At 43.8% G+C, this 24,057-nt stretch overlaps 1 protein-coding gene across 1 annotated transcript in view; it reads right to left on the reverse strand.

Moving 5' to 3' along the window:
* Positions 1-24,057, reverse strand: part of LAMC2 (laminin subunit gamma 2) — an 84,818-nt gene that overhangs the window by 56,400 nt on the left and 4,361 nt on the right. Inside the window, exon 2 of the mRNA XM_053247721.1 lies at positions 1,344-1,532. Within this exon, the coding sequence (XP_053103696.1) occupies positions 1,344-1,532 (189 nt within the window). The remainder of the gene's footprint in view (positions 1-1,343; positions 1,533-24,057) is intronic.

Here is a 24,057-nt window from a genome sequence, read left to right on the forward strand (position 1 = left end):
TACCAGCAGCTGAGGGGTCTCGCAGGCTGCCGTCATGGCGGGGGCCAACGGCGGCAGAGCGAGCGGCCCGGAGAAGCGGGCCACGGCAGCGTGCCTGATAATCATCCTCCTAGCACCCGTTAATGTAACGGGCTTCATGACTAGTGACATATAATAGAACAATTCTTGTGTTTGCATGAAGCCGCAAGCCTTGCCTCTTCATTTACAAAGTCCAATTGAAAAAGACCATCTTTACGCATATAGGCTGTCATAATTAAATCATCATCTTCGGTGATGTAGCAAACTTTGTCCTCAGAAGTCACTTTGCAACCTTTATTGACTCCATGTCCCACAGAGATCAAGTTACACTCCATATCAGGGACTAAGAGAGCATCCTTCATTAAGATCTCTTCGGTCTCCCCGTTAGGCTGCTTACAAATCAATTTTGCTGTTCCTCTCCCTTCTGAAAAAATCTATTTCCCATCTCCAGCGAAAACACAAACTTTGTAATCTTTGTCTAGGTCAACAAATTGTTCAGGGGAATTCAGGATATTCAGGCTAGCTCCGGAATCTTGTATTCACACCGAGACCCCAGCCATATTGTGTGTAGGAGTGGCAATGGGCTGAGGTTCATCTGAAGTGGCCCACTGATAGTTTTCTTTGGAGAGAGTGTCTCTGAGCACGTGCACACTGTTTAAGATTGGAAGCAATCCTATGTTTAGCAAGGACCGTACAGCAAGCAATTTGCCCTGACAACAGGTTCAAAACACTTGCTAACAAATGAGACAGATGGAATGGATAGGATCTGAAGGCCACAAATCCTATTCATTCTTGGAAATGAAGCAAGCCCAAGCTTTGCTTGTACTTTGATACTAAGACACTTGGACATTCTGGGACCTATAGGCCTTCCTATTCAGGTCTTCAAAACTGAATTACAGGGAATCCTCCTTAAGGGGTAGAAGTGCCTATTGACCAATACAGTAGAAACAACCTAAGTCTGTCATCCCAGCATCTCCTCTCCACATCCCACAGCCTCTTGGCAGGCCAACATAAAAATGGAAAAACGTGAGTTACTGCATGTTTGCTTACTTGGAGTGGGAGCAGGCTGGCAAGGCCAGAACAGTGCACCCACGAAGAGGAGGATTAGGAGAGGGCAAAGAGGAGGATTAGGAGAGGGCAAAGAGGAGAGAGAGAGAGGTGGGGACAGCGGATCAGCTGCAGGCAGGTGAGGTGATGCCTGGTGCGGGGCTGCATGCTTGCACTCGCTGCCTGAGGCCATTGCCTCCGTTCACTTAATGACGGAGGTGCCCCTGCCCTTTTCTTTCCCCATCTCTGCAGCAATTCCCTTCCAGAGACCTGCATACCTGTGGGATTGCAGTGGCAATGAGCACAGTCATCTCCACGATGCCGGCGGTAGAAGCCTTCCTTGCACCGCTCACAATTCAACCCCTCCGTGTTGCCAACACAGTTGAGGCACTTGTATCCGTTTCCTGTTTGTCTCAGCAACTCAGGGTCAAACATGCACTGTCTGGATTTCCCATTGCAATTGCAGGCTGAAAGACAGAACAAGAAGAATGGACACTGTTAAACAAAAGAGATGCATACGGCCGTTTCTGAAATTAATTTGAAATTTGTGTTTGAAGGCTGGCATTTGAGGCCTAGTTTGTATACTCAGAAGCAGGCTACAAAATAGAAGTAGGTCAAGTCCTAACTGCACTCCTAGATTTATTTTTTTTAAGAGGAAGAACGTCAGAGAGAAGGACTCTAGTCTCGACATACAATTTTCCCCAGCATGCTAGCTTTCTGTGTGCAGAGATTTTATATGGGAGATCTGTCAAATACACAGACCCCTTGTCTGCTTCCTGAAATGGTATCGTCGATCAAGAACTCTTTGGATTGTGTAGTTCGGCTTTCTCAGGAGGTAGACATTCTGTTCATAGAAAGCTGAAGGAAGTGCTTAATTCCATTACTGTATTCGGACACTAAAAACTCAGCTTCAGCTCTCCACCCACTATGAATGGATGATAAATAACTAGTGAGAAAAAAGAGCATCACAGATGATAAATGATATGGAATGAGAAAGTTGTCATCACCATAATTCACATTATCATTAATACTGCTTTATAGCATAATAAAAACTGTACTGAAGAATAAGCTGCCTTGAATTGTACTAAATAAAGGCAGGATATAAATATTTTAAATAATAATACATACATAAATAAGCAAGCAAGCAAGCAAAAGAAATAAATCTGTAGGATCTAGAGGAAATGGTTGTGGTTTGCAAGGACAAGACAGTGGAATTGAATCAGAAATATTAATGGTTTAATGAGACAGAAATTATTTACAGAGAGGCAAGTGCAGTCTGCCTTCAGTGCTCTTTTTGCTGGCCATTTGTTAGCCCCGCCTCTACTCCAGGATTGGAATAAAAGTAACTAAAGCACCATTCAAAGCTGGCCTGGATCAACGAATGGATTAACCCCAAACACAACAAAATCCACACCCCAAGAAGCATACAACATAAATCATGAACAAAATCAAGCAAAAGGGATCACCCAGAGAATAATCTGTACCTATCCTTCTTACAACATATACTGCAAATGTTCCTGCTCTTGTTATTTATTTTGTAGGAGTTAACTTAAATGGCTGGAGGGGTGGTGTCACCTAGTCAATGGGTACAAAATTTCACAGGGACTGGATAGCTACTATACATTTTATGATCAATGGAATGTTCAGAGCTTATAGTGGCAGAATGAAACAATTCCCCATCTTAATTAACTGGAACTATTGTACCAAGATAATTTTAAATTTTTCTATATTATCTCTCATGAGAAATTCCAAATCAGCGTCAGGATGGAAGCAGAAACTGAAAATCGTCAGATAAGTCAGATTAGGAGCAGCCCTACTTTGAGGTAAGGTGAGGCAGCTGCCTCAAGTACTTAGATTCCATTAAGGGCAGCATAATGGAAAATAAATAGATCTGACCCATTCGGCACAACCTACTGGGAAGTTATCCTATGCATGTCCACTGAAATAAGTGGAACAATCCTCATGGGCAGGTCCCATTCATTTTGATTGGGGTTGCATAGGAGAACTTCCCAGTGGGTTGTGCCTAATGTTCATTAGCAGGAAAGAGTACCAACCGGATTTTCTACTTCAGGCAGCAAAATATCTAGGCCTGACCATGACTGAGAAAGCAGGAGGAGAAAAACCAAGCTAAATCTGAATAAGTGAGAAAGATGAGGCAAAGTGGGGACAAAGACAGGCAAGTCTCAGTCTCCCAGCTGGCCAGGGGTGTAACTATAATAGGGCAAGGGGAGACAGTTGTCTGGGCCCACCCCCCAGACACAAGTCACATGACTGACCCCCCAGCCGCGCACCCACCTGGGCTTCCTTCAGTTGTATTCATCCTCCAAAACTGATGTGGGTGTTAAGACCTGGAGCTAACAGAACAGCGTGTCTTTTTCTAGTACCATTAAATGACTTGCATTGTCCACCATTTACAAAACCTTTAAAAAAATAATTTAGGATGATGTTCTATTGTGGTTACCACTATTCAGCCTCATTTAAGATTTCTTTACTTCATGAGCTGAACTTCAGTGAAGGGGGGGAGGCATTTTAAAACCTTGTCTCTGGGTCCACTCCAACCTTGCTACGCCCCTACAGCTGGCTTTACTAACTTGTTTTATTTATTTATTACATTTATATCCCTCACTTCCTCCCAAGAGCTCAGAATGGTGTATATGATTTTTCCGAAACTGATTTTATCCTCACACAGCCCTGTGAGGTAGGTTTGGACGAACATATATTGGGCTGAAACACTAGAATTTCCGTCCTCAGGGTAAGATTATCAGGTCTGCTCTGTACACCTAAAAAATATGATTGACTTGAACCCTCAGAAGCTCTCTGCTTGAATCATTTTCCATGACATTGCTGCCAGTACCTGAACCTTTCTTCTTACTCAGTGGTTTTTGAATGCTGGGGTATGCACAGGCGCCTATTAGATTCTTAAAGGTGATGTGGTAATAAGAGCTGTTCCAGCCAGAACACAAAGCATATGAGGCAGCTGGATCAAATGGAGGAACTATCTTGTCCAATACCTTGTTTCCAACAGCGGCCAGCCAAATGTTTCTAGGAAACAGGCCATGAAGTCCTGTTTGTTATGGGGTGGCTATCAAATAAAGTTGTTTATTTATTTATTATTATTATTATTATTATTATTATTATTATTATTATTATTAGTTGTTGTTGTTGTTGTTGTTGTTGTTGTTGTTGTTGTTAGTGAATCAAGAATTGTTCATTCAGACCAGATACAGATACTTGTGGGGTTTTTTATCAACACTGCAATATGCCTTTGGATACAAAGCATCCAGCGTGACCCTATGTGTGCAATAAATCAAATCAAATCAAATCTTTATTGTTATGGCCATTTGACCAGCAAAACACACAGTACAAAAACTTTACATAAAAGTGAGCTTTACATAAAAGCGAACTTGGTCAAATAAAGTAATAAACTGTTAAAACAGAAAACAGAACCATAACACCCAAGTTCATCCATTACATAAAGCAGAGGGCTCCATGCATTATAATAATCTAAAATTTAATTCAATCCAACCCTATATCTCACTTCTCAACATTTCTTATCCTAGTCTTATTAGCCAGAAAACAATATTTCGCCACATTATAAGATTCTACATCCCAATGGTCTGTCAAAAGTAATTCCAGATAGAACTGCTCAGAACAACTGGGGTATGCTGTTAAAAAAGGACTTATATATCTCTCCCGCAAAGTTTGATAAAACTGACAATTCAAGATAACATGGGCCGTTGACTACACTTCCCCAGAACCACAAGGGCAAACACACTCCTTATAGGGGATCTTACAGTATCTCCCCTCCCGGACAGCCGTTTCTAAGGCATTTCTAAGGCCAGCGTCAGAGCCCTCCAGAAACTAGGTACTAATATTTTATTAAGGTATCTTGCTGGGCCAGACAGTGATGCTTGATTACCAAAGTAAGTGTCAACCCCTATCTGGCTCCTGTCCATCTGTTTCTCCATATCCATAATGCATTGGCGCAGACATGATCTCGCTCTCCCATAGCCCCAAACAACCAAAGTATCGCTGGAGAAGCCATAGTAGTTCAACCCCTTCTCCACATAGTATTTCCACCTAGACCTATAGATATATGATTCAACACTAAGAGTGCTAGTTCTACTGGCTGAAAAATCAGCTTCAGCCAATATTCAAATATTACCAGCCAAACACTTACCTCCACCCGAATCCAGCCGGCTTCCAATCATAGAAATGCATTGGAAACACCCCGGGGTAGTTGGAGCGCACTTCTCAAAAACTTTGATCGGATTGCCTCCAGCCTGGCAAAGTTGCAGGCAATGCAATCAAAGTTTTGTGTTGTGTACAAATGTGTACAATAAGGCATGACTGAAGAAGACAAAAGCCTCCCAGAGATGAAAGCTTGGCGCGGTGTACAAATATAATAAAATAAATAAATAAAGATGTGTACTCCCACCTGCAATTTGAGTGTGGGTGACAATGGGAGTCAAAGATGGACTGAATGATGGGAGATGTGCCAGTCATGGAAACAGGTGCAGTCATACTTACAGCGTTAGTCTCTTCAGACAAACACTGTGGTAAGTGTGAAGAGCAGGGTCAAGAGGGTGAGTGATGGGCCAGGGGTGGGACTTGTCATTTGCTTGGTTGCAGCCATGTAAGTGAATGGCATTCCATGAACAGCTGAACAGGGTTAAAGTCTCAATTGAATTCCTTAGCTGCAAAACAAGTATTTTTCCAATTAGCAATATGCTGAGAGTCCCGTTTTCCTTAGCTGAAAGCTGCTAACAGGACTGCATTTTTAAACAATGGACCACAGATCAATAAGTCTGGGTTAAAGAGGCCCAACCCATGATATATTGCAAGAAAAATGTTTTTCTAAACACCAAAATACTCAGGAAAGTGTGCTCTAATGTGTATCAAAAGTCTCCTGAAATTGCACCCAGGAAAACCTTGCCCACTCTTTGTTTTTAGGACAACCCCTTCCCCTGCCACCACTTTCTTCTGTTGTATCCTCTTGGACAACAAATTGTTCTCCTTTTTGCATACTGGTCTTTCCATCTCTCAAGAAGGAACTTGCCTGTGGAATAGGCCAAACCCTTTTGCTTCAGGACAATGCTTCCAATTACATGGCTTCCTGAACTAACAACAGTGGTGGTGTTTTTTTTAAATACAAGTTTCAAACAAAAGGTTTTAAAGGTTTTCCACAGCTGCAGAAAGCTTCCTCACAAAGATGACAGACCTAGAAGGAAGTACTTCTTGTAATCCCATCTCCAGCAATAAGTAGGATTAATTGAACAGTCTGGTCTAGAAAACACTGTGTATATTTGGTGATCTGCTAGTAAACCTTGAAGATGAAGAATGCATGGGTTAAGGGACATAAATCAACACATAAGTCCCCAAAACAGACAATATTCTAGCAGGCTTTTTCACCAGTTTGTATAGCCCTGAATCCTTTCCCTGCCCCCCTCCTTACCCTCCCACTCTAATGTTCCATTCTCTTCTAGTAGGCCAAATTATCCCATTAGCCTTCTTTAACTATTACAACTATATTCTATTTTCATTAAAAGTTACACACACTTAAACAGATGTGCAATACATTCATTCACCACACCACATTTTACTATTCATAAGCATTACAAATAACATGAATAGTAAATATTCATTAAAGTTAAAGAATTAATGTCAATACCATTACTCAGTGGCAGCACCAGGAGGGAAAACTGAGGGGTGGGGCACAGAAGGAGCAAAGTGAATATCTGGGTTGGTGAGCTATGTCCCACATATAAGGTTTCTGAAACAGAAATGGGAAGTAGGTGGGGACAAACTACTTGTCTGTGGGGTGCTTGCACATCCCCCCCCTCACACACACACACCTTCTTTGCCATTATTGTTGGTTACAGAAAGAGTGAATGAGGAATTTCCCTTTTAGAGATGTGCACAAACAGAGGTTTGTGCATGAGTTCAGCGCCAAATTGGTTTGGCCCTGCAGGGAATGGAGAGTGGGATCTTTTTTAAAAAATGAGAGCAGGTCCTTACCTGCTCTCCACCACCGCATGCAGCTTCCTGCTGCAGCAGCACTTGGCCCAATAACTGCCACCCGGCACCAACACGCACATGGTATCTGTGTATGCCAGCAATATCTGCTGATCACGCAAATGGTGCCTGCACATGCGTGGATGCCATGCGCATGCTGGCACTGTGTGGGGGTTCTTGGGCCAAGCGCTGCCACAGCAGGAAGCTGCACGCAGCAGCAAACGGGTAAGGGGACCTGCTCTCCTTTTTTTTTTTAAAGAAAAGAAAAGATCACACTCCCCTCCCCACAGCGCTGACCCTCGGCACAAACCTCGGTTTGCTCACATCCGTCTTCCCTTTCTCTCACTCTACCAGGGAAGCCCTTTTCATTCCAGCTGCTATAAAACTCTTTACAGCTAAAGTTTACCTGCAGCTCTTACATGGTGCCCAACTGGGCCCTCCTGAGAATTTTACCCCCCTGGAAGTAGTACAAACTAAATTTTTAAGAACTATCTTTCAGGCACCATGTTGTGTTCCCAATACCGTCCTTAGACATGAGGCAGGAGTCTTTAGACTAGAAATGAGATTCTGGCTCAGCATCTTTATGTTTTGGCTGAAGCTGATCTTCTCCCAAATGGGCTTGGCTCCCCTAACACTTGTAGATAGCTACACCTCAGAATGGAAAGTGGCGCTAAGATATAAGTTACAATCTTACGGTCTCCCCCAGGAAGAGCTCATTAAGATAGGGTATGATCAAGCTACGTGGGTCATCAAACAGCATGTCTTAGATACAGAACTGCAAGAAGAATCAGCAAAGTTGCTGAGAGGGATCTGTATAGGCAATCAGCCCTTAAATGTAAGGCCTGCTGAATATCTAAATAGCATAACAGCAAAATTTAGGAGAGCTATGACTCTCGCATGCCTAAATGCACTCCCTACTGCAGTTCTAGAGGGGAAGTTTAAGAAACTACCATATTCAGCCCACCTCTGCCCCTGTGGCTCAGGAGATATAGAAACTACTGCACACAATTCTTTACTGCACATTTTACAAGGATAATCATATTAATTTTATTTTCCCATTGTTAATGGAGTTTCCTGGACGCACCGACGGTTTTTACTTAGATTATATGCTGTCCCATTTTAAAGAAACAGTCTCTGGTAATGTGGCCAAGTTTTGCTATGTAGTTTGTAAAACGCACAAAGAACTTATTATGTGATTGGATATTGTTATTGTTAATTTATCATGCCGGTCAATTACCAGAATAAAGTATCTATCTATCTTCCCTTTCTCCCACTGACCCGTTTTCTCTCCCCAGCCAAGACTCAGCAGGAATGTAGCTCAACAAGCTGGCGAAGGAAGAAAGGTCAATGAATGCCTCATTCATGTCTTGTCTATTAACTTTAAATGGTAAAACATTCCCAAAAGGGCTGCCAAAACGACTCAGATTTTACCAGAAAATCATGTCCTCTCTTGAGCAATCCAATCATTTTTCACTGCTGCCTAGCAACTGCAAAGAGACTCATTCTTCACCCTCAAACCCAAAATTCACTACAGATGCTCAGGATGTGGATATGCTGATCCTCTTATATTTTTATTATTTCCTGTTTTAAAACAAAAGTCTAGTGAATGAGGATCGACATCTTTGACAAGCTACCAAATCTCCAGCCAAACGTTTCTTCAACGGTATCGTTACAATTAAACAAGGTGTGTGTGTGTGCGGGGGGGGTGGTCATCCCTGGGCCTCTGAGGGCGAGGGGCCCATCAGCTGGGTGACAGCTTGCTCTTTGCTCTCCTCTCTCGGAGGTCAACAGCAGCCGCCCACCTGCTTGATGTTTTGTCTCAGGGCCCACTCCTGCCTTGTTACACTCTTCCTGCTCTTCCTTGTGCTGTGGTGATGTTTGTCGATGTTAACGATTCTTCTTGACATTCAGACCATATCTATGGTGCTGCAATTGAACAATTCCCCACAGGGCACCGAAGATAACAACAGATTTCTGCTTATTTAACGGCAGAGGGAAATTTAAAGGTGTGTATGTGCTTTGCTCTTCCCTGCCCAAGAAATATATTCTTTGTCAAGCCCTTACCCAGTTCCTTCTGCCTCCCATATTATCCTGCATTTAAAAGCCCTTTACCTTATTGTCTGTTTTCTGCTTACCCTATTTGTTCACACTTTAAAATTTGGCAGCCAGATCAGAAATGAACACAAAATTCTGCCTCAGATCAAAACAGTGTATTCTTTGTTTTGGTGATTGGTCCTCTAGAGTGTCTCCTGGGCATCTACCTGAGGGATGTGTGTGGCCTAACATACTACTGGGAAATTCAAATTACAAAATTTCTGCCATGACGATATGGCTTTCTTCCTCTGAGAATGGAGGCTTTGTTTGAATATCATCAATGGCAATTAAAGGCTGGGCTGTCAATCTTCTGCAATCCAAGGGTGCAGAATTGGGATACATTAGTATCTCATCTCCTTCATATTCAAAGTGGTGGGTTTTTGTGGAGATATGTTTTAAAGATTTACAGCATTTGTCAAAAGCAGCAGAGTTCACAACATGGATATTTTGTTAGAGTCAGACACATTTATAGAGGATAGGCTTACCAACACCAAGGAGTCATTATAACTAAGTGGAACCTCCATGTTCATAGATAGTCTATCTTCGAATACCAGATGCATGGAAAAAGCAACAGTAGGGGACAAGTGCCTTCATGCTCTGACTATCCCAGAGATATCTGCCAGAACACTGTTGGAAACAAAATATGGAACTATATGCACCTTTGGACTGATCCAGCAGGGCATAAGATGATATATCTGTGGTGGCAGAATTCCTTGGACACCAGGGTGATGATGAAAACACAGCTGCCCTTCCTAGGCCCTTTGAATAATATGATGAAGGGTAGGCAGGTGTGTCCCACTCCTCGCCCTGGTTTTCTCAGTTGCAACCCCCTTTCTCTGCTTCACACAAGCAAAAGTATCAGAAGTCTCATATAGCAATAGCACTTACATTTATATACCGCTCTATAGCCGGAGCTCTCTAAGCAGTTTACAATGATTTTAGCATATTGCCCCCAATATTCTGGGTACTCATTTTACCGACCTCGGAAGGATGGAAGGCTGAGTCAACCTTGAGCCCCTGGTCAGGATCGAACTTATAACCTTCTGGTTACAGGGCAGCAGTTTTACCACTGCGCCACCAGGGGCTGTGGTATATATCACCTATATATGGATCAGAAAATAGGGGTTGCTATCATGAAAGTCATCAAGGAGGGAAGAATTGCTCACCCATCATACCACAATGAGAGTGGGAAGGACAGCATCATTAATTTTCACCTGGGAGAGCAAAATAGCAAGAATCGATCCTGATCCCTAGACCCCCACCCCCACCTCACATCATGTGATTCACTCATCCACAGGATTGCCAGCAGCCTTGGAGGGTCAGGGACTGAGATGTGCCCCTGCAACTCCCATAAAGCACTGCATGAATGCACAGTACATTATGGGGGTTCCCTCAATGCCGGCCAGGAGCGCCACAGTCTCCCAGCCCCAGCTGCAAGCAGCCAGGGCTGGCAGATGATCCATGGGGCTAAGAAAGCGCAAGCTCTCTTAACCCTGTTTATATCGGGTGGCTGGTGTGGCGGGTTTGCCGCTGAGGTGCTGCCGGGATTGAGCACGATCTCGGTCGTTCTCATGCATGGGCAAGACCAGGCTTGGCTGCATTAGCCCAGCTTTGCCTGTGTGTGAGTACAGCCTCAGAGTTTCTTAAGCAAAAAGAACAAGAGAGTGCCCTGTCCCAAGGAGTTCACCATTTCAGTTTAAACCATGAATATGTTGGAGATGGAGTTCCAGTGCTTCGTTACCTTTTGCACCAACTATCCTAATGACCACTAGGGGCATTGGGAGAGTGAGTAGTAAGGGTCTCCCTAGCTGTCCTACCTGTCACTACTCTATGACCCCTGCCTTGGCTCCTCAGGTACTTCCTGTAGTGAGTCAGTCTTCTTCCTTTCCTCTTAGAGAGCAGATGGAACCATCTCTCTCCCTCCCTCCCTACCTATTCATTATGTAGTTCTTTAGATTCAGGATTATGTCTTTCCTATCCAAAGTGTACTTCACCAATAAATCTACTTAGTATTTTATTCTGCAAGAATCTCCATGTGTCTTCTCTAAATAGCCGCAACAACTAAACTCTGCATTTAGCTCCATAACTGGAGTGGGTAGCTTCTTTAGTGCTCTGCTAATTAACTGGGGGATAAAAATTATAACCCCCAACAGAACAGAGGCAGCAGATGGATGGGAAAGAAGGGAGAGGGGAAGGGTAGTAACAGAGGAGCAACAGTCTGGAAGAAAGTAAGAGAGCGAGAAAGCTGAATGTGAGTACTTGCTTTACATGTACTTAATCTATTCAGACATAATGCAAAACCATAGGTAAGTGTGCCAGAGGTCCAGTTTTGTGGTCGTCTGAATGCGTGAAACCATGGTTTTGTCACCCTTCCATGGCTCTGTTTTAGCTCCCAAACCCAAATTTAACCTTTGGTTAGTAGTGAGTTTCATTGCTGAAACCTCAGGTTCCAAATGGCCAGTGTTTTGTGCTCTAACTCCTCCTGAAACCATAGAGAGGGTGGTGCAGATCAGCCCGGAAATGGGTCAATTCTATGCTGGCTAAATTTCTCATTGGTCGGCGGCCGGCTCTCCGAGCTGGTGTTCCACTCTCCTCCATTTCTGTACTCCTCCTGCTGGTGCTTGGCAACAAGGATGCTGCGTCCCCAGAATTAATTCATTTAAAGGGAATGAGCCACATTGGAGAGCCTGCACCCCCTTGCATCTGTTGGGCTACTGTATGAAATAGGATGCTGGTCTAGATAGGCCTTGGGCCTGATCCAACAGGGCTTTTTTTTTTTTTGCTTTCTGGTGTCTTATGGGCAACATCCACACTAGAGGGATGCCCTGGGGTAGCCGAAATACATACGTCATAACGCTGGTCCCAACCCAGCCTGTTTAGCTCTGGACATAGTATCCATCCTTGGTCTTTCCTAACTCTGCCTACCCAAAGCTGCTCAGAGCAATAGTCTGCAGCATGATTCTTGGCTTTGCAGATTAAATGCCACTTTGAGGTGTCACGCTATGTCCGAATGGGCCCTATGTTTCAGTGGAGTCTAAGGACTTAGGGCTTATGACAGATTTAAAATGATTTTAATAATCATTCAGTCTCATTGGGAGGCCTGAGTACTGTACATCAGTTTCAGGGGAGGGGCTAAGGAACAAAATTCTCATTTCCCTCATCAAACTATAATTTTTAGAATTCTTTAGGGGAACCATGATTGTTAAACTGGTATAGCTATGCCCTGGGGTGTTACAGTGTATTATTTATTTATTTATTTAAAATATTTCTATACTGCCCAAAACTTGTGTCTCTGGGCAGTTTACAATTAAAATCATTTAAAACATAAAATCAGTTAATTAAAATCATTTAAAATATTTAAAATCCAATATTAAAAATATTAAAACTATAAATCTAATTACATGCCTGGGTGAATAAATGTGTCTTCAGTGCCTTTTTAAAAGTTGCTAGAGATGGGGAGGCTCTTATTTCAACAAGGAGCACATTGCAAAGTCCAGGGGCAGCAACGGAGAAGGCCCATTCCCGAGTAGCCACCAAATGAGTTGGTGGCACCCACAGACGAACCTCTCCAGATGATCTTAACAGGTGGTGAGGCTCATGGCGAAGAAGACATTCTCTTAAATACCCAGGGCTTAAGTTGTTTAGGACTTTATAGGTAATAACCAGCACCCTGTATTTTGCCCGGAATCGTATCGGCAGCCAGTGTAGTTCCTTCAACGCAGGAGTAATATGGTCTCTCCTAGATGACCCAGAGGCCAACCTGGCTGCCGCATTCTGAACCAACTGCAGTTTCTGGACTATGTACAAAGGCAGCCCCACATAGAGCATACTGCAGTAATCCAGCCTAGAAGTTACTTTACCAGCAGATGTACCACTGTTTTGAGGTTGTTCATCTCAAGAAATGGATGCAGCTGGCATATCAGCCGAAGCTGATAAAAAGCATCTCTGGCCACCGCCTCAACCTGGGACACCGGGGAGATTAAATGCAAATTTAATTCAAATTAAACCATCCTATCAACACTATGTTGATAGTGTTGATAATATGTTTAATATATTTTATTTTTAGTTTCTGAGTACAGGGTTTGTTTGTTTGTACTACTCTTGTGTCCATGTATGAACAAGCTCATTTGAAAGGAGAGGAAAATAATGAAAATTTAGCTTGCCAGCCTCTTCATAATACATACTGGAGAAAATCACAGACTCAGAAGCCATGTCTTGGCCTCACCCACCAAGTCTGCAAATTATCAATACTGAGGTGCTTTTATGACCAACCAAGTATTAGTCTTAGAAACCCGGAGAGCACTTAACAGCTGCTCCAACTAATCTTCATGTTGGCTGCCAACACATACCATCAGGTTCAGGCATGACACTTACATACCAAGCACCTGAGAGATTCCTACGAATCGGACGTGTCTTGAGTCTGCCAGGCTGAGTAGAGCTGATCTCATCCCCGTCAACACTCGTGCAGCAGCACCTGGAATTTAATCCGTCTGCCCAAGGCAGCGCAGCCCACGTGCCTGTCAGCAGCCTCATTCACTTCCCCACGGTCCCTTGCTCCTTCCTTGCCTGAGATTAGCTCCTGCTGGAGTCTGCTTTTTGCCACGGAAGTGAGCAGTTTTCTGCTCTGCACTTGGTTCAGGCTCAAACGGCACATTGCCCAGAGATTTGCCCTTTCCCTCCACATTTTTGAAAGCCACAATCAGGCTGGGCCCACTGTGAATGGTGGCAGAGGAAAGGTGGATGCTGATAAATGCTTACATCTTTTCCCTCTGGTCATATGTGCTGCTGAAAAATCACCCCCAGGTGCCTCAGTGGAAAAAATATAGGGTCCGCTATTTAAAAAGGGCTGCAGGCTGGACTTGTAAAGCTGGTGTGTCCAAAATTTAGGCCAAAGCAATGAGGGTACAAGGTGTTATAGGACTCTTCGCTGAGGGTTATTGACCAATTATGTTTTGTATCCTTGCAGATCCGAGTGCTCCTGTGCAGGCTGACCCCCCCCCTTACTAAACACAGCTGAGGTTAAGGGTGCGAATGCTGCCAAGTATCGTGCTTCTCCTTGGGCTCTCTGTGCAGCCTGAGGAGACACAGAGATGGGGGAATCCCCCAATGCACTGCGCATGGTGGAATACGTGGTGGCCAGAACAACGAGCTCCAGACGCATATCACTCCCTACTCCCCCATGGAACGCTGCTCATCTGGGCACATGGGAGGCATGCCAAAGAGATGTGGCTTGGTTGTCTGGGGGTGGGGGAAGTGAATTAAAAGCAGCCTTCCCCCACGCCCTCCTCCTTTGCGCTCAGCGACCGTGAGAATCGCCTCAATGTGTCCCAGCACAGCCAGGTAACTTGGAAAGCCAGCTAAGCACTCGGCATGCCCTCCAGCAATCTGAACTCAAAGCTCTCTAAAGGTAAACTTCAGACAGAGAGTAGGCTGATGCTTTGTTTCACAGAGAGGAAAGGAATTGACATTTGCTACCATGCCATTATAAACAATAGGTGACAGAGAAAGGCAGATGTTTGTAAACTACTCTGCAAAACAACCTTCCCAACCCTTAGGGAAGTTGCAGATTTACACAGACTAGACCAGAAGAACTTCAGCCTCTTCAGGGCGCTTTCCAGACTAGCTGCTCAACAGCAGCAAAATGCCTCCATTCAGGCAAGTCACATTTGCAACGTAAACAGCAGGAGGAGAAGTCTTACGGAAACCAACAACCCAAAAAATAGCAACTTTCTTAAGCTGGATATACAATGTCCTAGCTCTATATCGCAGCGATTAAATTTGAAACAAGGCATTGGAAATGTGAACGGCACCCTGTTGTCCGCGTAGGGACTGCTGTGTCACAACACAGGAAGTGTGGAAGCACACTTCCGAGATTTGTCCTGACCTTGTTGTAGGGTCTAATCTGGAAAGCACCCAGGTCAGGTCAGGTCCTTAGTTGCAGTGTTGCAGCCAAAGGGGCAGAGAAACTTTAAAGCAAGTGAGCTGTGAGGTATAGAATTCTCTTGTATCCAAAATCCAGAGCTGGGGAAGCTGCTTCCTCTTGCCCCACACCTTCCATGCCACCCTCATCCCTCATTTCACATTTTGTTCACAGAGACCGTGTCTCTCTCTTTCCCCTTTGATTTTCAAACTTGGCTAGCTGACCAGTCAGCAGCAGAGTAAAACTATTCAAACTTCAGGGGGTAGAGAGGGAGGAACAGAATACACACACACACACACACACACATACACACACACAGATGCTTGGAAGCCAATGGGCCTCCTGCTTGCAATAAAAAGGCAGCTCCTGAAGCAAGAAAGCAAAGCAGTGATAGGCTGAGATGTATTTTGGTTAAAGCAATGCATTTCAAAAATGCAAAATACCTGAGCACATTATTTTAGATACAAAATACGTCTCTGAAAAGTATTTTAGATACAAAATACAAAAGTATTGAAAATACTTGTATTTTAGATACTGCCCATCTCTGCCAAGAAGGCAGATTCCAAATGTTTGAGCTCTCCTATATCTATTCCTGCTTCATTCAGAATAAGGAGTTGCAAAGAATTGGCTCTTGGGTGCACAAAATCAAAGACCTGAGGTAAGAGGCTGAAGTGGAGTTCATGGAGCATGTCAATTTGGGAAGCACTGTAAGCAAATATTTCAAATTATCTCAATGAAAACAGAATGCTCTAACACAAGTTTGTGTTTTTGCCATTTTCATTTTGCATGTAGCCTTTGGATCTTGCTGAATTGCAACCCCACTCACCATCTGAAATGGTACCCCTGTTTTAAAATGTGGAAAATCCAGAAAGCATCGGACACATGCTTACAAGTTTTTTTGAAGGCACATGTTTTCACTTTTATATATACACACACACAACACACACACACACACACACTTGAGACTTGATGAAAATTATTTTATTTTATTTATTTAACACATTTTTATACCGCCCAAAACGCAAGTTCTCTGGGCAGTTTACAACAAAATAATAAAAACAACCAATAAAAAGATTAAAACATTTCAACAATTAAAATTTAAAATGTTAAAACTATTAATACACAATTAAAACAATATCTAATTAAAAGCCTCGGTAAACAAATGTGTCTTGACTGCCTTTTTAAAAGTTGTAAGAGATGGGGCGGCTCTTATTTCAGCAGAAAGTGTGTTCCAAAGCCTCGGGGCAGCAATGGAGAAGGCCCATCCCTGAGTACCCACCAGAAGAGCAGGTAGCAACTGCAGACAAATCTCTCCAGATGATCTCAATGGGCGGTGTGGTTCACAGCAAAGACGACGTTCTCTTATTCTTATATTAGCCACCAGGAGTGTGCAACTGTACTTGGAACCAGGCCAGAGAAGATGCATTTTCAGGTACCTACCTTACTAGATCTTAGCCTTTGGCCATTAGGTTCTCCTTTCAGATTGTGTATCCCAACAATCTATTACTGAGGATTGGTCCAAGGAATGATCCCTTGTGTGCTTTGCAACATGGTGCATGGATGGGACCTCCAGGAGAGCATTCATTGTGGATTTTGAAAGCTGTGGCAGGACCTCTGGGTAGAGTGGCTATAGCTCATAGGATACATAGGAAGCTGAGTCGGACCATTGGTCCATCTAGCTCAGTATTGTCTACCCAGACTGGCAGCAGCTTCTCCAAGGTTGCAGGCAGGAATCTCTCTCAGCCCTATCTTGGAGATGCCAAAGAAGGAATTTGGAACCTAGATGCTCTTCCCAGAATGACTCCATCCCCTAAGGGGAATATCTTACAGTGCTCACACTTCTAGTCTCCCATTCATATGCAACCAGGGCAGGCCCTGCTTAGCTAAGGGAACAAGTCATGCTTACTACTACAAGACCAGCTCATAAGGATAACATCTCCCTTACTAGGATTCCTGTGAGAGAATTGACTTATGTTGAGTGTATGTACCTTAGGTACTCATGGCATCTACACGGGATAGATTGGGGATTCTGTTGGTGCACCGTCCACCACGCTGCCTAACAGAGTCCCTAACTGAGCTGTCTGAGATGGTTGCTGAGTTGGTGTTAGAGTTGCCCATGCTTTGGAGCTGGGTGATTTCAACATCCACTTTGGGAATGGCTTGTCTGGTGCTGCTCAGGAGTTCATAGAGGCCATGACACCCAGGCTTATCCCAATTAGTCCTAGGACATGTTGCTGGTCACATGCTGGAGTCGGTCTTTTGCTTGGATCAGGGTGTGTGTTCCGTGGGTGAGGTCTCCTCTAGTTTTCCCATTGTCACAGATGGACCACTTCCTGGTTAATGTTGGTCTCACAGTAACATCTGTCCCCTGTAGGGGTGGTGGACCCATTAGAATGATCCACCCAAGAAGGCTGTTGGATCCAGTAGAATACCAAAGGGACTTGGAGGGTTTGAGAGTTTGTTCTGTTGGTGATTCTCTCAATGCGCTGGTGGATACTTGGGACAGGGAACTTACCAGGGCAGTAGACACGATCACACCTAAGTGTCCTCTCCGACCCACCTCAAAATCAGCTTCATGATATGCGGAAGAGCTACAGGAGTTGAAGTGGCAAGGTAGATACCAGGAGTACAAATGGAGGGGGACTCATCTTAAATTTGATAAGACATTGCATAGAGCTCATTTGAAGACAGATGCTGTGGCAATACATGCAGCAAGGAAGCGATTTTATTCTATGTGTATTGCATCTGCAATTTCTTGTCCAGCAGAGTTGTTCCAGATTGTTAGGAGTTTGACTCAACTCAAGCCCCTTCTATTTCAAAACTGTTTCTGGAAAGAATGTCTCACTGTGAGACATTTAGTGAGATAAAATCTTTGCAGATAAAATCTTTTGCATTCAGATTGATCTGCACTCCAGTATTTCCTCAGGGTCAGTTAGGGAGGTGTCCAGCAATACCTCCTGGAGATCAGATTGGATTAATTTCAGTTTGTGACTCCTGAGGATGTGGACAACAAGCTGCTTGGAACAGTATGGCCTACTACCTGTTCTTTTGATCCTTGCCCAACATGGCTGATTTCATCTTGCAGGGCGGTTGTTGGAACTGGCCTAGTTAATATCATTAATACCTCACTGAGGAAGGGCAGTATGCCCACTTGTTTGAAGGAGGCAGTGGTTAGACCCCTTCTTAAAAAGCCCACTCTGGATCCCCTGGTGATAGATAATTATAGAGCAGTCTCCAACCTCCCATGGTTGGGTAAGATGATTGGGAGGGTGGTGGCTAACCAGCTTCAAGCGGTCTTGGAGGAAACTGATTATCGACCCATTTCAAACTGGACTTAGGGTGAGATATTGGGTTGACATGACTTTGGTCAGCCTTGATAGATGATTTTTTGCCAGGGTACTGACAGAGGGAGTGTGACACCATTCATTCTTTCAGATCTCTCAGCAACTTTTGATACCATTGACCATGGTATCCTTCTGGATTGCCTGAGGGATTTGGGGATACGAGGCACTGTTTCAGGTACATGTTTCAGGTACATTTCAGATGGTGGCGCTTGGTGGCGCTCTTCTAAACTGGAGCGACTATATTGAGTCCCTCAGGGATCCATTCTGTCAACAATGCTTTTAAACCTCTACATGAAACTGCTGGGTGAGGTCATCAGGGGATTTGGTGCTGAGTGTTATCAATATGTTGATGACACCCAAATCTATTTCTCCTTGTTGCCAATATCAGGAAATGGTGTTAGCCCCTTAAATGCCTGCCTACAGGCAGTAATGGGCTGGAGGAGGGATAATAAACTGAAGCTGAATCCAAGCAATATGGAGGTGATCATTGTTGGGGATCATAATCTGCAAAATGGGATAGGACTTCCTGTTCTGGACGAGGTTACACTCCTCTAGAAAAAACAGGTTCATCGTTTGGAAGTGCTCTTGGACCTGGGTCTCACCCTAGTGCCTCAGGTTGAGGTTGTGGCCAAGAGTGCTTTTTACCAGCTGTGATTGATTCAACAACCCTATCTGTTCTTTGAGGGAAATGACCTGAAAGCAGTGCTGTGCCAGCTAGTAACCTCCAGGTTGGATTACTGCAATGCTCTCTGTGTAGGGCTGCCTTTGTATGCAGTTCAGAAACTTCAGTTAGTGCAAAATGCAGCATCCAGATTGGTCTCTGAGGTATCCCGGAGATACTACATTATGACTATTCTTAAACAGTTGCACTGGCTGCCAGTGTGTTTCCAGGCAAAATACCAAGTGCTGGTTATTACCTTTAAAGCCCTGAATGGCTTAGGGTCCAGGATATGTGAAAGAGTGCTTCTCTCTTCAAGATCCCCACCCCTCATTAAGATCATCAGGTGGGGGTCAGTTCTTCAGGTGCCACCAGTTCATCTGGTGGCGACCTGGGATCTGGCTTTCTCAATTGTCACCCTTAGGTTGTGGACACTCTCCATGGATGTAAAAGGATTGTCTTCCTTGGAGGCCTTCAGGACTGTCTTAAGGACGCATCTTTTTAGCCTGGCTTTTAAAGATATCTAGTTTTAGTTTTAATCTGGCTTAAATATATTTTTTTAATTTTAATTGTTTTTTAATGTGTCTTTGATTTTAATGTAAATCACCCTGAAGCCAGTCTAGGAAGGGGGGAATAAGCCAATTTAGGAATAAATAAAATAACTAATATTATTATAACTATAAGAACGATAATTATTATGAAGCATTCAATCAGGATCCCTCTCTGCAAGCTGAAGCAGTACAGACCTAGCTTTTACATGTTCACCACCAGCAACAGCTAAGGTGCTGTGGCTTAACATAGCCTTACTTGCAACACCACATTGCAATGGATCAATTCAGACACATCACAAACGAAAGTCACATAAACCCTCACCTGCAGCATTGAAATAGTACAGCCCAAAGGCAGGTTTAGTCCCTTAGTAAGACGTAGGCCTGGCACCTCTTGCTCATTTAGGTTTCCTAAGCCAAATAACCTAATATGGCATGGGTTGATGCCTGACACATATAATTATCACAAACATGATGCATACCACAAAGCTCAACCAGTTCAGCGATGACATCATCAAATCATAGCTCAATTCTGCTGGGGTATTTTTCCCGACTTCTTGTGGCTGTCATTAGCAACTTTGAAAGCAATTACATCATGATAAATATGTCTGCAATGGAGACAGACACGTTTTTTTCTTTTAAAAAACCCATACATTTCCTGGTACTGTTGCTGCCTGTTGAGTTCTTCTGTAAAGCTTTTTTATTACAGATTCTCTGTGCTGAGATGGACTCTCAGAATAAACCACACACATACCCAGACTCAGCATGCCTCTGTTTTCAGACCCACATTAACTGGGTGATTTTCCCTTGGACTCCATTAGCACATTGCATCAGCAACCAGATGATGGAATTCCCCCACAAAGGAATATACAATAACGGTTTAGTCAGACTATCTGCTTTCTCAGGTTGGAGGTTATTTTTCTGTACAGACTGACAAGAAGGCTTCACTCTTTGACTAGTTTGGATTGCACTGCTTGTGCTCAGGCCCTGACTCCCTTGGGGGCGGGGGCAGGGTCCGATGCAACTAAATAAGCCCATCAGGCTCACACATTAATGTACATCACTAGACTGAGTGCTGGCCCATGACATTTTCCTGCCTGAAGCAGGGCACCATATGGCACCCCTCCCCTCCCTCTTTCTTTTTGTTTCTGTTAAAATCTCTCTTTCCTTGCCTCTTTTAAGGATCTCCCCTCCCTTCTTTTTCTAGCAGAAAGGGAAGAGGGAAAGTAACATGGTGCCATCCTCCGTCCATGGGGACGATGCTGAGTGGGCTGCCATGTTATCCCAGAGAAATGGCCCACAAGCTGACGTCTGAAGTGGCCCACTTCACCCTGCTACATGGTGGGGCTGGCCCGGAGACTAGATGACTGGCAGTGAATGTGTGGATGGACTCAGTTAGAAATGACTGTACTTGAGGGGATATGAAAATTGATGATCAATCTGGTTGTGGTCCATTCACACAAACACACATGCAAGTCATCACTTGATGCTGCAGTCAAGGAATGATGGATATGCATATCAGTCCTTAGATTTTCATCCATAAAATGTATTTTTCTGAGTATCTCAAAATGCGTTAAACACACACACACACCCCTATATATAGTCCATTCAGCTGGGATCGCTTTCCACTGTCTTTCACTATCAGCATTACTCTAAGTTGGAGTTCCCTATCCCAACTAAAAGGGATGGGAAGCCTAAAGAAAGGTCTGCTCTTGGGTCGTGCTGTAATTGGTTGGGTAAGCAAGGTGTCCTGTGGAGTGGGATGTTATGGGTGTCAGGGTACAGTTCTTACTCTCCTTCTATGTGCTGTTCACTCTGTGTGATCATAGTTTGTTTTACTATTAATGTTTTATTAAAGAATTTGTATATAATAGCCATCACATTCATAGCATGAATTAATGTTGCATTTCAATCAATATCTATCTTACTATGACAGTATATCAATACCTTTGAACTTTTCTGTGCAGAAGAAAATATAGCCTCCTAATCTCTCTCCCATTCCAATGAAATAATTATCCTCAAAAGACAATCTAATGACAATGGTATACACATACTCCCATACTCCAGATGAAAATTTTAGACCTATTTAATGCATAAATAAAACAAAGAAAAGATCTTCCTATAGACATGATCCATGTGGTCTGCAGCCTCTCTAATGATCAGAATGCCATCAGTAGCTCTCTTATATAATATGATGTTTTGGTTAATACCGTACATCTTTTCTCTAAAGAATTCATATAGCTTATAGCTAGCAAAGGGGTCAGCCAATTTCCCATTGCTAAGCCCCGTTTTTGTGTGTAATATTCTCCATTGAACCTAAACACATTACATTGCAGGCAGAGCACTATTAATCCATCAATATCCTTCGCAGTTAAGCCGTAACACCCTATTTCCTATTTACTCTCCTGTAATAAGTGTATTCAACTCCTTCTAGTGTCTTCATTAACCACATCTGTGTTTAATGCCTCAAAAACCATTATACCTTTTTTTTTTTTAATCCCCAAAGGTGATTTCTGTAACCAAAGTATTTGATTAACCACGATCTGGCTGTTTGCAGCACACAGTGGCAAAATACAAACTTTTTTTTTAAAGCCCCATATAAGGGCAATGTAGGGGCAATTGCCCCATATAGAGGCAGTGTAGCCCACACATTCTTTTATGGGGTATACCTGAATCCAGTCCTCCACACGCCACCATCAGATGTCTGAACTGGAGAGGAGCAGAAATGCAGCAAGCAAAATGCATTGCTTTGTTGACCTGGTAATGGTCAGTCTCCTAAGATTTATCTCTCAGGCCTGGCCAGTTCTGTTGCTTGCCAATTGGCTGCCTCATGCTTCTGTTCCTTGCTGCATCTGAGTTCTGAGACCTGAGCACAAACTGTTCCAGAAAATGCACTAAATTAGGCTCCATCCAAGATGCAGAGCAAGGGCATAGCAAGGTTGAAGTGGGCCCTGGGACAAGAAGTGAAGATGGGCCCCTGGGTCCCCTGCTGCCCAGGGGCATAGCAAAGTTGGAGTGGGCCCAGAGACAAAATTTTAAAATGGGGCCTCCCCTCACTGAAGCTCAGCTTATGAAGTAAAGAAATCTTAAATGAGGCTGAATAGTGGTAACAAAAAGCATAGTATGTGTCATCATCCTAAATTATTTTTTAAATGGTTTTGTAAATTGTGGATGATGCAAGAGAAAGACATGCTGTTCTGGTAGCTCCAGGTCTTAACACTCACATCAATTTCGGAGGATGAATATAACTGAAGGGAGCCCGGGCAGGTGCGCAGCGGGGGGAGTCAGTCATGTGACTTGCCTCTGCCCCCCAAGGCACTGGGCCCCCACACAACTGTCTCCCCTTGCCCTATTTTAGTTACACCCCTGCTGCTGCCTTCTCCTCCCCTACCCCATCTTTGCTGCAGAAGAACTATACTGTACAGACATGATGAAAAACAAAAATTTTCTGGCATGCCCTTTCTCTTGTTCCTAATATCTTACACTCTCCGCACTTTGGAGCCAGCAACCTGACCAGGAGCCAGGGAGGCGAGAGAGGAGCGTGAAGGTTTTCACCCAGCCAGTGGGCCCCTCCACCTCATGACCCAGGAACATCTGTCCCCCCTCCTTGCTCAATTAAAGCTACTCCCCTGATGCAGAGGCTCCCAAATCAATCCTCAGGCAGCAGATCTGCCTGCCACCTCCTCCTCCTCCTCCTCTACCACGAAAACAGGAACTCCAGTGAGTGCCTGAACTTGTGTGTCAAGGTACCCATTTCCTTATTCAGCATCGTGGATAATGCAATGGGAAATGAGACTTGACACTGTCCAGTCTGCTTTCCAGATGGCTGCGTTGGGCAATGATTATCTTGGTAAGCAAAAGGAAATCGTGCTTTAAAAGTTCCAGTCTTTACATTGGGAGCATCCTGGGGTCAGCGCTTTCCCTTTATTCATTCAGGCAGAAGGATGAATACGTTTATGGATCCAAAGCAGTAGAAGCCAGAAGATACAACTGGGTTGTTCTATAGAGCTACTTACACCACAATGCACCTGTGATATCCCAACGCAAGCAAGCTGAATTTTAACTAAGTGAACTATGAAAGGCGATAATGAGCTCCGTTGTTTATGCTGGACATGGCGTAGGAAGAGAGATAAAAGCTAATGTTGTTTTGAGTTTCCCCCCTCGTGGTACTGGAGATGCCCCACCTTGACACTAGCTGCATTCTGTAACTATTACAGTGATGAGCAGCAGCTGGACTTTTTCATACTATGCTAGAATGGAGTAGATCCACCGCACAGGCTCAGAAAAGAAAGGTCATTTTTAGGCTCTTCCACAGACTAGAATGATTGGCTGCCAACTAAACTACACTCTCCCTATTATTCCCGGATATCCCAAGCATGACTGGGAAGTATGCCCACATATGTTCACTCCAGT

The sequence above is a fragment of the Hemicordylus capensis genome, chromosome 4 (assembly GCF_027244095.1).
Source record: "Hemicordylus capensis ecotype Gifberg chromosome 4, rHemCap1.1.pri, whole genome shotgun sequence".
Lineage (NCBI taxonomy): Eukaryota > Metazoa > Chordata > Lepidosauria > Squamata > Cordylidae > Hemicordylus > Hemicordylus capensis.